General features: G+C 31.7%; 1 protein-coding gene across 1 annotated transcript; it reads left to right on the top strand.

Annotated features, from left to right (window-relative positions):
* Positions 1 to 4,779: 4,779 nt before the first annotated feature.
* Positions 4,780 to 5,878, top strand: LOC133203518 (uncharacterized). Its single transcript, XM_061339292.1, has 2 exons — positions 4,780 to 4,908; positions 5,525 to 5,878. The coding sequence occupies exons 1-2, from the start codon at positions 4,780 to 4,782 to the stop codon at positions 5,876 to 5,878; spliced, it is 483 nt and encodes a 160-aa protein (XP_061195276.1).
* Positions 5,879 to 13,850: the final 7,972 nt, after the last annotated feature.

Raw genomic sequence — 13,850 nt, 5'->3', positions numbered from 1 at the left:
AGATCTTTGAATGTTGATCTTGGAGCTTTTTCCATCCTTTCCGCTTTGAATTTATTGTCATCTTTTATTTTATCGATATATATCTCGCCTTTATCATGATTTTCCTAATTCGGTTAATAGCACAGTCTGATAATTCAGAATAAATGTTGTTTGCATCGACTTCTTCTGTTAAAATTTTTCGATTTCCATTTCAAGCATTTTTTACATTGATAATATGTACTTTATATTGAAAGTATCTTTGTTCCCTGAATATTCTTACTTAACTTGAATTTGTAAATGGTTAATATTGATCATATTTATGAATTTCAAAAGTGTTACCTGTAAAGAAAGAGCAATCCATGTCCATAACAAAAGTTTTATCCACATTAGGCGAATGGTATCATCAAGATCAGTCAAGATTTTAAACAGCTGAAACTAGAAAATTGTGCAACCTACTAAAATGTGTGGTTTAAAAGCTTCAGTTACGTAATAAAGCCTTGCGTAATGTACTTACGTTGCCTGTATATAAAATCGCTGGGTTCACTTTTAGACATATACAGCAATTAATAAGTTTTCTTTCCTCTGTGTATGCGTTGTGATATGTAAAAACATTTAAAGCCAATGAGCTTAATAAAAGCTCTCTTAACCAGAAGAGGAAATATTGAGGAAGACAATGAGCTTTTTTAAAAAGCTTACATAATAGAACTTGGGAAAATATCTACACATATCAGATCTATAAGATGGGAAAAAAAGAGAAAGGTTACCATTGATATCATGTTTTCCTCAACACTCAATAGATGGCTTATTCAAATTGCAGTATGATGTATCTTACCAGTATATATGACATCAATGTCTGGCATTTTTTTTTCTGTGAATGACTGATACAATATTATAAACAACAAGGTTGTCATTTTCGTTAGTCTTTTTTCTTTTCAATTTTTAGCTGATAAGAGTCAATTTTAAGTGCGCTTGTGAATAGAAAAGAGATATGGAGCTTGTTTTCGTAGTGCAATAAATTTGAAAAAGGATAATATGTGAATTGGAAATTTGCCGAATTGCCAAAGTGGATTTTCTGTAAATATATTATAACACAGAAAATGGATAAACAATGGCTCTTTGGTGCAGTTTTTATGCAAATCTATCGTATAATATTCCAATTACAGGAAACTGAGGACACACATGAGAGGGAAGTTTTCAAAATGTTTCCTTATATTAGTTATATTCTCTCTTTTTCTTGTTGCTTTTTTTTAATACGGAAAATAAATTTTATACATATTATATTTATATAATCATATATATATATATATATATATATATATATATATATATATATATATATATATATATATATATATATATATATATATATATATATATATATATATATATATATATATATATATATATATATTCGTTTGCTTAAAGAAGAAAGTATCCACCTTTTGTGCAAAGTGGAGAGGATTTGGTGATGTTCGACATAAGAATTACAGAAAGAATGCTATGCAGTTGGAACAAAGACTGGGTACCTTTGCATTCATGATTGAGCTTCAGATGTTTGGGGTTTTTTTTAAATAAGAATGGTACTTATGCAATTTCAGTTACTTTCTTGCCCATACTATAAGTATTTTATCTTTAGTTTGCATTATAATGAAACTGATTTATTTAATTCAAGACACATTGGGACTCCTAAAAACTTTTATATTTGTTATTTCTTATAAAAAGTCCCAAGCTATATATCTATTATACAAAATATTCAAACGTTAGAGACGATTTATTTACTAATATTTGATGTAACCGCACTTCGTTTATGCAAAATTTAGAAAGTACTCATTTTGTTTTATCGAAATTCCCCTGGTAAACATCGAAATTTTCATTTTGCATACCTGAAGAGAATGTAATGTAAAATATATATATATATATATATATATATATATATATATATATATATATATATATATATATATATATATATATATATATATATATATATATATATAATATATATATATATATATATATATATATATATATAAAACATTTATTTTTGCAGAGAGTGCCATATACATGTAAGTCTGATGGGTAGGGTGTATGAATATGCAATAATATGTATGGAATGTTTCTCATTGCACTCTCGTTAAATATTCATTTAAAAGTACAGTAAAAAAAAAGTTTTGCATGATACAACTACCAAGTCATATCCCTTCGATTTCTACTTTCGAATATCAAAGTGTATTAGAAATTTAAAAAAACTGTTCAAGGCACCAATTATTGCAATTTCCGTGAATTAGTCCATTTTATTCCAAATCACCACTTGAACAATGAATCATAATACACATTGACAAACTGTAGTTTTAAGAATTAATGCATGCTTAAAAAAATTTCACATTCATGAAGAGGAAGTAGGCTTCCTATAAATGAATAATTGTTGATCTAATATCTACATACATGACTGAGCAATTAATAAGTTGTTATCAGGGCAATGAAATTCTGTAATGGTAAGTCAATAATTTCTTTCTTTAAGAAGAAACACTTGTTGTGGGCTTCAACTCGACATTTAGGTATATTGACGACGTATTGTCAATTAACAATGGTTATTTCCATTCTTATGTCGACACGATATATCCCGGTCAGCTTGAGAGAAATGATACCACAGAGTCTGACACATCTGTTTCATATTTGGATATTTTATTAGAAAAAGACTTCAATGGTAATCTAACAACAAAGCTTTATGATAAACGTGATGAATTTAACTTTTCAACCGTCACCTTCCCTTACTTATGCAGCAATATACCCTTATCACCTGCATACGGGGTTTATATCTCTCAGTTGATTCGATATGCTAGAGCATGATCTTCGTATGAACAATTTCTGAAACGAGGTAAGTTATTGACAAAGAAGTTGATGAAACATAAATATCAGCAGTCTCGTTTAAAGTCATCATATCGTAAGTTCTATGGCCGATACATTGACCTTGTTGGCAAATATAATCTTTCACTAAGTCAAATGCTGAATGGGTATTTCATGCTAATTTTTAGGTCATTATTTACATACTGAATTGTCGACGGATTTTTCCGTTATTTCCCGAACATGAGCACACGGCGGGTGTGACAGGTCGGCAGGGGATGCTCACTCCTCCATGGCACCTGATCCCACCTCTGATGTCTTAGAGGTCCGTATTTGCTCTGCTCCTATTTTATAATGTTTAATGGACTTTTGAGCCTGAATAAAGTTCGTTATCTCCAAATATTTCATTTCATATACTTCTTTTGTCAACACCAAGTGCTGATCTCTTTTTGTCTGAGTATCCTTGGAGCCTTTTTATTAATATTATTATTTATTTACCTTTTATAGGACTTTCCGCAGTTATACTTCTTCTGAAAACATATGCAGAAGCAGTTTCCACCTACATGTTTAATAGGTATCATATACATAGATGTTCTATTTTTCACTTCTATTTAATGGTTCAGTATATACGCATCTGTTTTATTGATTCTAAAATTACTTTGTAATTCAAATGATGATTTATATTTTGATTTTGCAGTACCATGTGTCTTGAGCATGCACTTGAAATTCATGCCTTTCTACAAAATAAGAAATGCCCAACAATGCTTCTTGAAGAAAAAAGTAAGAACGTTTTCCTCGCATAGATATCTTCAATAATCTGATTGGGAAAATAGAATATCACCGATAACAACAAAAAACTCCAAATTTCCTTCAAGTTTCTTTCAACATTGTTTCTATATTCAGGCAACAGTTTCAGTGATAGTTAAATTTGTTCTCGTTAAGCCAGTGAAAATTTAACATTATCAAAAACAATGACACAGCTTCTGCTTCCTCAGGTTTCTTATTGCTTAATGTGTTTTCGGTTTATTTTTTTCAGATCAACCTTGCTTGTATACATGCAGGGGGAGGTATGTTTTTGTTGAAAGTGGATATGCAAATTGTGTTGGTTATAACATAAACTTTAAGCCTAACAAGAAATTATCTACAACCCTGAAAGATTTTCAGTGCAATATCAGTAAATGCACTGTAGATCTTATTAAATTTACATGTGGGATGAATGACAGCCCCTTTGCTATTCGAGATGATTTGAATTTTACCGTAACGAATAAAACTACGATGGGAGATGGTGTACCATTTTCTACAAATGAAACATGCATGGGTTAGTTGTTCTGATACTTAAATCAATATTGTCATCTATTATTGCAACATAAATTACTCAAGAAAAAGTTTACAGCAATTTATTAATAAATGAAATAAAAAGAAATTGCGAGACAATAAAGATTGAGATCATACTTTTGAAGCCTAGATTTCTCACAGTCTTCATTCTATACACTCAACGATAACTCTCTCTCTCTCTCTCTCTCTCTCTCAATATAAGGAAAGCTACAACTAAGATTAACAAAGCCACCTAAGATATATGGAATAAAAATATTTTCTTATTAAACTTGCAATATTCAGACATAAATGGAGCAATTTTGCTGCCGGGTGGATGTGGACTAGGAGGATTATTTTTAGGGCTGATTTTTTCCAAAATAGTCCTCTGGACCAGGCGTCGTAATAAAGGGTAAATCTTTAAACTATCATTATTATATAAAGAAATACTTGACGTCATTTCTACGATTAAGCAAGTTTTCGATTTAGATCTTCGACTATAGTCTTACTGTGATTAGGATACATGTTTGTATATTATTTTGGGTATATTTTACATATAATTAGATAAGTATTAAAGTGTGAGCATGAAAAAAAATCATTAATTACTAGAAATGAAAGATACAGATTCATGAAATCATAATACGTATGTCGTTTATCTGTAGGAATATCTTTGAGCCACAACATCCTTCTGTAGCCTTTCATCGTAGTCACCAAGACGAAATTAATATAAGAGCTGAGGATTCGCAATACAGTGACATAGAGGATCATTTCAGGGTAACCACCAGTTGACACATTTTACCTTAACTAAATCCCTTCATACAGTGTCATCAAAAATTGTTATATATCACTTTTAAATGTAATTCATTTTTTTTTTCAAGTTTATTTATCATCTTCTATTCAAGATAATATTAACTTAAGGTAGATCTTTCATGTTTATATTTCTAATTATTCTATCTGAAAATTCTTCAAAAATTGTAATGAGGTTACTTTTCTAATAATTTTTAATGAATTAGCATGAATGCATCCACTGCGAAAAAAATATAATGATTTTTTTTCAAAAATGATCTTTGAATGACAATGTTTGTGGCTAATAATCAGATAAATAGTTTTAAAAGAAGATAAAATAAATGGCTTTTGAATAGATATATGTTCAAATATTTTATATTTATACAGGATATATAATACAACGCTTACATGCGTACTTATATATTTATTATGAAGCTCGGTCAATATGCTGGAGTAGTTCATGGCTTCAAGAATTACAAATTAATTAGTTTATTCCTGAAATGAACCTTTGCTAGAAACCAGTGAATTTTCTTACGTCACATATCAGTTGTAAAAAATTAAATGACACAAACGTATGCAACTAAAAATGTGTTTCCTGTTACAGATGATAACAAAGGCGATTCAAGTACCATCTTATAAAGAGGACACATCAACTAGTTCTCATGGAACAATTTACCATCATTTGAATGAAACAGAAAACTCGTTCAATTTTGATATAGATCGACGCCAGCTATTTTCTAATGATTTTCCGCCTGATGGTTATGAAGTGAGTAAAACAATAAGTGTCCTCCGAAATGGAAGTCCTTCTTTGAAATCCGTCGTAATACAAACAGGAAGTTCCTCTACCAAATCAAACAGTGATACTAAAAGTTCCCCAAGGGGAAGCCAAGAAAGTGATAAGTATTACGCACTGGAAAAAGAATATTTAATGTTAAAGTCTGACATAAATACCAATTAAATAATAAAAGTTACAAATATTGAAGTTATTTGTTCCAAGCTTGTATTTTTTTTTTAAATTGATATTTGTATTTGATATGCGTTTTATACAAAGAGTTATGTAATTTCTATCCCCTCTCCAAGGCTCGGGGATAAAAAAAAGTACAACCGGTTGGATAAAATCATATTCAAATACAAGCCCTAGGAGTTTTTATTTTATCATTTTTTTTACACACAGCTTTCACATGTTTTGCAATGTTTATATATGCGAATTCACTTAATTGAACGTCATCACTTCACGCAATAAAATATTCTGAAGTCACAACTGTTTATTTGAAAACGATATCATATCACTGATATCTGCTGTCTTAAGGATTTAATATGTTAATTTTTTTTTATACCAAGAACATTTGATTCCTCATTACAAATTTTTAATATCGTATGAACAGCTTTTTCAAGAATCTTTATCAAACTAGGTTGAGTTTCAAGTGTACAATTCCTTGATTTTCTGAGGTTTTTATGATTTGATTTTATTTAGTAATTTAGATGATAAATATGTTTATTTTATAAAATCATTTTTTAATAAACAATATTTGTGATTGAACTTTTAGCGACATTTATTCTTAGCATTTCCGACGCCATCGCAAATTCCAAAATTACTTGATCGCTAAAATTCCTGTTATACAGTAATTTCATTTTTTTTTTCATGATCTGATTAACATTGCTATGAATTAAACAAAACAATTAAAAGGAAATTTCCTAAGATCTTCTCTCACCAACATTTCCTTTTGAAATTATGAAACCAAGGTAATATACTCACCGCAAAACCATTTATTCTAAAGAGGAAAACTTTTGAAAGTTTGAGAAAGATCATTGGTTTGTGGGATTTTATTTTATGGTTGAGGAAGGAATATGAACAATTGCTTGGAAATATATTCTGAATATTCTGTTGGTCAAGACTTCAGTGGCTGGGCCTATTTGTACCATGACCACAAGAATAATTAACTACCAAGGAAAAGTTATGAGTTTAAAGCGATGTACTTTATGTATATCGTGCTTTGTTTCCAATTATCCACCCCTAAATGTATGCACATTATCTAATAATTATCGAGAGATTCTATTGAATTAATTCTACCCCGTTTTGTGTACAGGATCAGTGTGTGAACAGAATCGGTATGTTTAGCATCGAGTTGCCTCATTAAATTACCTTTTCGCAAGGGCATACACTTAAAAGATCTTGACAATATTTTGAATACACATAAAAGAAATATTCCTTAACTTGGGCTTCTGCTTTCCTGAAACCGGGAGTATTATTTGATAAACATATAAAATACTTGGTAAAGATCACACGCATTTCAACTTGAGCCCAGTTACCTGAAATTTAATCTAATAAAATGCTAATTCTATTTAAAGCAGCAGCACTTTACAAACACTACAAGATAAAGAGAAACAATTTATCGTTCTATTTTTTAATCGATCTAGGACATGCCCTTACAATATTAAAATTTGTTTCTGATTTTTATGCAGTATACATTATATGCATTTATCACGTGTCAAATAAGGCACAAAACAATTTTTTTTTCTTTTTACAAGATTGTTTCTAAGACTTCAAAGAACCTTGAATTATATTAAGCTGCATAAAATGAAAATTGTTGTACGAAAAGATCTCGACTTCAAGCTTCATTTTGAGACTTTCTAAATAAAATAATAAATTTTTGAGTTATCCTTCCTGGCTGAGGATCGGATATCCTTAATAACGAAATATTTAATTTATTTGCTATTAGGGTAGTGTGGATTATCCCACGAGTGTAGATGAAAAATTAAAATTCAAATTTTTAGTATGTCGTAAGAGTGTCCTTAAATATGAAAGTTTTTGCATGTCAGTGACAAACTGGGATAACCTCTTTACAAATTCATGTGACCATCTTGCATTAAATAAGTGTTTGGCATGGTGGCAGTTTGTTTATAAAAACATTGTCAGTCCATATACAGCTTACATCTCTTATTTAATGACTATAACGTTTAGAGTAACAAATCAGATGTTATTTATGCAAATTTTGCAAGTTCTATGGTCGACCATGATAAGGTGTACACGGCAGGTGTAAGAGGTCGACAGGGGATGCTTACTCCTTCATGGCACATGATCTAACCTTTGATGCTTTAAGAGGTGCGTCTTTGCTCTGCTCCTGATTTGTATTGTTTTAATGGATCATTATGTCTTCTAATACTAGGCAAGCCGAGAGCATTTTTTCGCTAGATTTGTATTAAAATAAAAAAGGTTCAAAGAGATGAATTATGCCAATTATTAGAATGACAGTGTAAAATTTAACAATGTAACAGAAAAGAAGGGGATCAGACTCAAAAGTTCTGAATAAGTTGTACGTAAAATATTATTATATCTGATCCCCCGCCAGCCTACCCCGCCTCCTGACCCCCCAAAAAGACTAGAAAATTTATCATAAAAACATCGCGGCTAGGATGAGGCTGTCCGTAAAATATCAAACTGTTCCAACTGTAGTAACTTCTCTGAACTACCTAGATATGACGTCATACTAGCATATGACGTCAAGTCACTACATATTTGAGCTGACGTGACAGAGAAAGAGTCATAACTTTTACATTCCTTTCACATGACATGTAAAGATTTTTTAGCGTTGTTTTCTGATTCAAGTGTCTGGATTGTTCTTTAAGCTTAAGTGTGCTGTTATGACGTTGAACATTTGCAATTTAATATCGTTATTACTTTAACTTGTCCGATATACATATATTCAAGCAATAACAAAATTGACTGTGAAATGCTCCCTCCTTACACGTCCGTGGACATAGTTAGAATTCATAAATCATGTATACATTTGACTGGCACAAGTGATAAATAAGGATAAATTGAAGATATTCTGTGTGAATCTGCCAGAGAAGTATGTTCTCTAACTGAACTTTGCTGGGGGATTGTATGTAAATATATTCTATTATGTATAAATTGCGATAAAGAGTGGAAAATGCAACCTTCTATGTTGGTAAGTTGAATTTCTCGTGGAATATTTCTCAAGAAGTAAAATTAAATTAAGATTTGTCCCCAGCACTTTATATGTACCAAAGATCCCAATAAATTGACTCAACTAGTATATTTGGATAGTACTGGTAAATATTTTCATACGTCAAAGGGCTGAAGAATTTATGTGCAATGCTATAGAATATGGGGAAAATTGGAGAAATTCTATGTAGCGTAAGAAAATTTAGGTGAAATTGTGAACATGTAGACAGGTGGACAGGTTGACAGAATGACAAGTCGAGAGTTGACAGAATGTTTGGTTGACAGATCGACAGGTTGATAAGTAGACGAGTCGATAGGTTGACAGGTCGACGGGTTGACAGTTCGACACGTTGACAGATTGTTTGCTTGACAGGTCTACATGCATCCAGTAAGTCAGGTCGATGGGTTGACTTGTCGACAGGTTGACAGGTCTACATGTATTCAAAAAGAAAGGTCGACGGGTTGACAGTTCGACAGGAAGACGAGTCGACGGGTTGACAGGTCGACAGGCTGACGAGTTGACAGGTCGACGGGTAGACGGGTTAAAAGGTCGACGGATTATTATCTCTATTGGGTTTATGCATTAACCCTAATCTCTCGGCTGGGTTTGAAGACTAACCCTAATCTTTCCGATGGGTTCGAGGACTAAACCTAATCTCTCAGGTGGGTTCGAAGACTTACCCTAATCTTTTCGATGGGTTCGAGGACTAACCCTTAGTTCTCGGGAGGGTTCGAGAATTAACCCTAATCTCTAAGATGTGTTCGAGGATTAACCCTAATATCGGGTGGGATCGATCAATGGTTTTACATGACTAAACCCAATGTCTTGTGTGTGTTCGCGTAAAACAAAGTTTATTAATTCGAGAGGATGTTTTTTTGTGGACTATTTGAGGTAATATGGTAAAACACTCACTTTTTTATTTTATAAAGGGAATTATTTGCTTCCTTATTTCAAATTTGAAAGACGTTAATCGGTTTTCCGCATACATTTAGGAATTTATAAAGCTCCGTCACGTGATAAACAAAGTCTCGTGACATCACAAAAATGCATTATAATAATAACCGATTCACTCTCTTCACTGAAAAATCATTCATAGATTACAAATTGAAATTAGAATCTAGCTCTATATATATATACACACACAGAGAGACGGATAAATTATATTTAGAGTCGTGTTTCCTACCGTATCGGAGAGCGGGGCTTAATGCGAGGGTGATATGTCGAGTCGGACCCTGCCCTCTTTCTCCGATACACGTGGAAACGAGTATTCTAAATGACTTCTTACATGACCTTTCTTTTGAAATCACTAATTTACATATGTATTTCGGTCTCTCGACCAATCAGATGATTTTGCAGAAATTGATTGAGTACCCAATTTTTAGCAGTCGCAACTGAAATGCCGAGTGAGGTGGACGTGCAGGTATCTATCAATTTCAATTATTATAATTACGAGATGCATTAAGTAATGTGTTTTCCCAAAATTCAATTTTGATTTGATTGTGAAGGTTTTTCTCCTCTATATTAAACTCTTGCTAACATTTTTTCTTGAATTTAAGCTACGAATTTAGTGCAAAACATTTTGATACATAAGAATCGTGTGGGAATGTATTTAGTGAAAAAATAATGCGGGGATATTGTATTCTGAGAGAAATGTCCAACAATGTCATCCACCAGTCGTCATGTACATAATTCCTCCAATTTGAAATAAACAGAGGAAAGAAAGGAGGGCTACAAAATGTAGAGCAACCAAAGGCGGATCCAGTTCTCACTGGTAAGCGTCGGTATGCTCCCCCCCCCCCTTATTTTTTTTTTTTTTTTGGTGGTGGTGGATTTCGTAAAACTTGTATACACTTTTTATCCACACGTTACGACAAAGCACATAGTGTCAGGGCCGATTTTGAATCTATCCCCACGAAATACGATGTTCTAGTTGGTACCTTTTTTCGGTCAATGAAAGCCATTTGTGAACTGCCCCTACTCCCTCCTTTCTAAAGCTTTTGAATCCGCCATTGGTAATATTACGTTGTAAAACTCTTTTCTTAATCCACCTCAAATTTTGAGTAAATACTAACAGCGCTATTATGCGATTTGAATAATTCTTATATCTATTTCATACGATATATCCTGGTGAGCTTGAAATAAAAGATACCACTTATTCTGACGCATCTATTTCATATTTAGATATTTTTCTAGAAAAAGACGTTAATGGTAACCTAACAACAAAGCTTTATGATAAACGTGATGACTTTAACTTTTCAATCGTCAACTTCCCTAAATTATGTAGCAATATACCCTTATCATCTGTATATGAGGTTAATGTCTCTCGGTTGATTCGATACGCAAGAGCATGCTCTCCGTATGAACAATTTCTAAAACTAGGCAAGTTATTGACAAACACGTTGACGAAACAAGGATATCAACAGTCCTGTTTGAAGTAATCTTTTCGCAATTTTTTCAATGACCTTGTCAGCACATACAACCTGTCACTGAGTCAAATGCTGACTGAAGTTTTTCGTACTGAATGTTAGGCCATTATTTATACACTGAACTGTCTACGGATATTTCCGGTTTTTGTTTCCCGATCATGACAAGGAGCACACGGCGGGTGTGACAGATCGGAAGGGGATACTCAATCCTCCATGGTACCTGATCCCAATTCTTAATTTTGAGGTCCGTGTTTGCTCTGCTCCAAACTCGTATCGTTTAATTGGACTTTCGAGATTGAATTTCCATCAAGGATAAAAAAAGTGAAAGTGCACATTTTACTGAATTTGTAGGCACATTTATTTTTATGGAGGTGGGAGAGGGGATAAAATATTTGCTTTTCGTCCTTTATATATAGGTCTAGTCTTTAATATTGCAGAAGACTGTATGTAGTAAAAAAAAACCCTGAATGTATTGATTAAAGCAAAATTTTAACAGCTTCAACAAAATGTGAATTATTAACTGACATTTTCTCTTTAGCAGATTTATTACTATATTCAAATTGTAGTCCTAGTTCGTTGCCATTATTCTCTCCGTGGTGAATATGCACATTTTACTGGTAAATTTATAAGCACAGTTTCGGTATATAAATATATTCATTTATCATAGTATTATATCAATTGCTTTACCATTATTTGCATGCCCATTCACATCATTTTTTTTCTTATATTCATGTAGTAGCTTCCTTTTGTTTTCACACTGGGTATGATGCCTACTGCCGTTCTAAAAATTGAAATTCCCTATGTATTGATTAGGAAGACGGAACATTCCGTAGTCAAATTTCAGTATAAAAACAAAGGCTTAACAATTAAAATGGAACAAGTCAACCAAACATAGAAACTTAAAATATAAGAATGATTTTAAGTGGCATAATTTTACTCAAATTTTGCAAAGTATTGTATTTTCATCTGACTAATCCTTTTTATTTTTTTTAAATACCCAGTAACATATTTCATATTTCATTTCAATATAAATAAAGGTCCCAAATTTGTATCTTAGTTAAACATTTCAAATGAAAGCGTTACTTCGTAACATAATATCATCTGTACCTTTCATATTTTGTAGGAAGTGAAATACATGTATTGGCAAAAGGCCCAACGATTGAAAGACATCTTTCTTCATTTATTTTCAAGAAATTTTAGTGAAAATATTTAAATTGATGGAATGCTGTTTTTCTTATTATATGTCCCCGTTTTACCCAAACAAGAATTTAAATAGTAGTAAATATTGTTTCTGAAAAAAGAGAGATTTTCTCAAACATTTTAATGGAAATCTGGTCAGAGAAGACAAATGATCGGTGGCTCTTTGTATACTGGCCATATTGAATTGATCGGGAAAAATGTACATTGAAAATTATTATGTTTTTAGATAGTGTAACCTGCCCACAAAGTTTTATGAAAATCGGAGAGCGTTACTTCCGGACTACTTTGCTTTGTTTTCATTGTTTTACCGTAGACAGACTCTTAAATAAATCACAATGTTATTTAAGAGAACATATACTGTATGAAAGACGACCAGTTTAGAGAAAAGATTAAGCTTTTAATTTTGAGGAATCTGTTTTAAAAATTTCCCTTTTATTCTTGCACTTGAAATTTTTTAATCATGAACATGAAGCGGCCGATATTTTCCTTGAAGCAAGTGGGCAAATTTTATGCATTTAAGAAGAAAGACCTCGAGCTGGGGAAAAAAATTGTCATTTTTTCATATCTTGCATATTACTTATTAAAGAGGTTCTTTCCTGAGCTTTTGAGCAGACGTTTGTCTGCATAATGTTTTAGTTCTTACAATAAATTTGGATTCTTCAATGCTAATTAAACTATTTTCAATTAAACATCCATGATTAAATTCCATACCGAAAGCATTAAGTGAGGAACTATATTTTGTGGCGGAAGGATTTTTAGAAGACAATGATCAATTTTCTCTCTGGTGAAGTATTTACAGTATTGTTAATTTTGGATTCCTATTTTGACATCCAACCTGCAAACAGTTTTTTTTTTTTTTTTTTTTTTTTTTTTTTTTTTTTTTGTGCAGTGAAATATTTCATGTTGGTCCTAAATTATACATTAAATTAACTGTCATGAATTCTATAATCATATTTGACAAGTGTAGCAAATATATTGTGAAAGTCCTGGAAAAAATTGCCTAATTTAAGCTTAAAAATAACACTCATTTAGTAATATCTAAAAATTAACACCACAGACCCCCACTTTTAATTTTCTTTTTTCAGCATATAAGACAATTTTAACCATTCTGCTTAAATTCAGAAAAATGTTATTTTATTGCTTGTTATATTTTTAATGCCAGAAAAATGACATTTTTGAGTGCAAAAAGGTCAAATAATTGATTATGCGAAGTAATTTGAAACATTTTTTTGTTTTCACAAATTTTAACGTGACTATTCAAGTTGAAAAGGACTGACTGATTTGGTTTAAAATACATTTATTCATTATTACAAATGAAATGGATTGAACAGCAGGC

Source organism: Saccostrea echinata, unplaced genomic scaffold (genome assembly GCF_033153115.1).
Source record: "Saccostrea echinata isolate AGI-Se365-2 ecotype Australia unplaced genomic scaffold, CSIRO_AGI_Sech_v1 ptg000051l, whole genome shotgun sequence".
NCBI classification, from domain to species: Eukaryota; Metazoa; Mollusca; class Bivalvia; order Ostreida; family Ostreidae; genus Saccostrea; species Saccostrea echinata.
This window is presented reverse-complemented; position numbering and strand designations above follow the sequence as displayed.